This window comes from Protobothrops mucrosquamatus, unplaced genomic scaffold, assembly GCF_001527695.2.
Source record: "Protobothrops mucrosquamatus isolate PMUCROS unplaced genomic scaffold, P.Mucros_1.0 scaffold4486, whole genome shotgun sequence".
NCBI lineage: Eukaryota > Metazoa > Chordata > Lepidosauria > Squamata > Viperidae > Protobothrops > Protobothrops mucrosquamatus.
This window is the reverse complement of record NW_015390393.1, coordinates 207742-208936: the sequence shown is the minus strand read 5'-3', so window position 1 is coordinate 208936 and position 1195 is coordinate 207742. Positions and strand designations below refer to the sequence as shown.

At 49.3% G+C, this 1195-nt stretch overlaps 1 protein-coding gene across 1 annotated transcript in view; it reads left to right on the top strand.

Annotated features, from left to right (window-relative positions):
• Positions 1-956, top strand: part of LOC107299053 (uncharacterized protein K02A2.6-like) — a 7044-nt gene extending 6088 nt beyond the window's left edge. The window contains 2 exon segments of the mRNA XM_029286668.1: positions 45-580; positions 935-956. Of these exon segments, the coding sequence (XP_029142501.1) occupies positions 45-580; positions 935-956 (558 nt within the window).
• The last annotated feature ends 239 nt before the right edge of the window (positions 957-1195 follow it).

Below are 1195 nucleotides of genomic sequence, written 5' to 3'. Positions count from 1 at the left end.
ATATTGTAAAACTTTTATAAAACTTTTAATAAAAAAAAAAAAAGAAATTTCATGATTTCTTATATGGCCGCCACTTCACAGTCTATACAGACCATAAGCCTCTGCTGGGTTTGTTTACAACAAACATGCAAACCCCTCACATAATATCTCCTACAATGCTGAGATGGTCAATTTTCCTGTCAGCATATGACTACACACTGATTCACAAACCTGGAAAAGAAATGGGCCATGCAGATGGCCTCAGCAGATTACCTCTAAAACAGGTAGAGGCAGATCCTGCTCCTGCTATTAATATCCTCTCCATTCAGGAGTTACCTGAATCTCCCCTCAATGCTAGGGACGTGGCTGCAGAAACTGCCACTGATCACACGCTTACATGAGTGCTGACATGGGTGTTGTCAGGATGGCCTGACACGTGTCCAGATACTGAGTTTCAAAGCTTCTGGCAAAGGAAGCACGAGCTTTCCACATTCAAAGGGTGCCTGTTATGGGGTAGTAGGGTAGTCATCCCAGCCTCATTGAGGTCTAGAATCTTGATCTCTCTGCATAAGGGACATCAGGGTATAGTCCGGATGAAAGCGCTTGCGCGCAGCCATCTCTGGTGGCCTGGGCTCGATAAAGCCATCGAGGCCCAGCTGCACGGGTGTCAAGTGTGCCAACAGTCAAGGCCTGAAATGCCTCAGGCCCCTGTACACAGGTGGGAGGAAACACAAGCCCCTTGGTCAAGGGTACATATAGATTACGCTGTGCCCTTTCAGGGGCAATTCTTCCTTCTCCTCGTTGACAGCCATTCCAAGTGGCTAGAGGTTGTGCCTGTTTCCTCCACTACTACTGCTGGACCATCCAGGTGTTGAGAGGAATCTTCGCTTCTCATGGACTTCCAGATGTCCTGGTCTCAGATAACGGCCCCCAATTTACCTCTTTTGAGTTCCAGGCTTTTCTACAGGCCAACTTAATCCGGCACGCAACTTCAGCTCCATTCCACCCATCTTCCAATGGCCAGGCTGAGAGGATGGTGCGCACTACCAAAGATGCTCTCAAGAGACTCACTTATGGCAGCTGGCATCACAGGTTAGCTGATTTCCTTCTTGCACAACGCACCACACCTTGCACAGCCACAGGAAAGAGCCCAGCAGAACTCCGCTGGGGTCGCCACCTCATCACGAAACTGGACAGGCTGCACCCAGACCGGGTG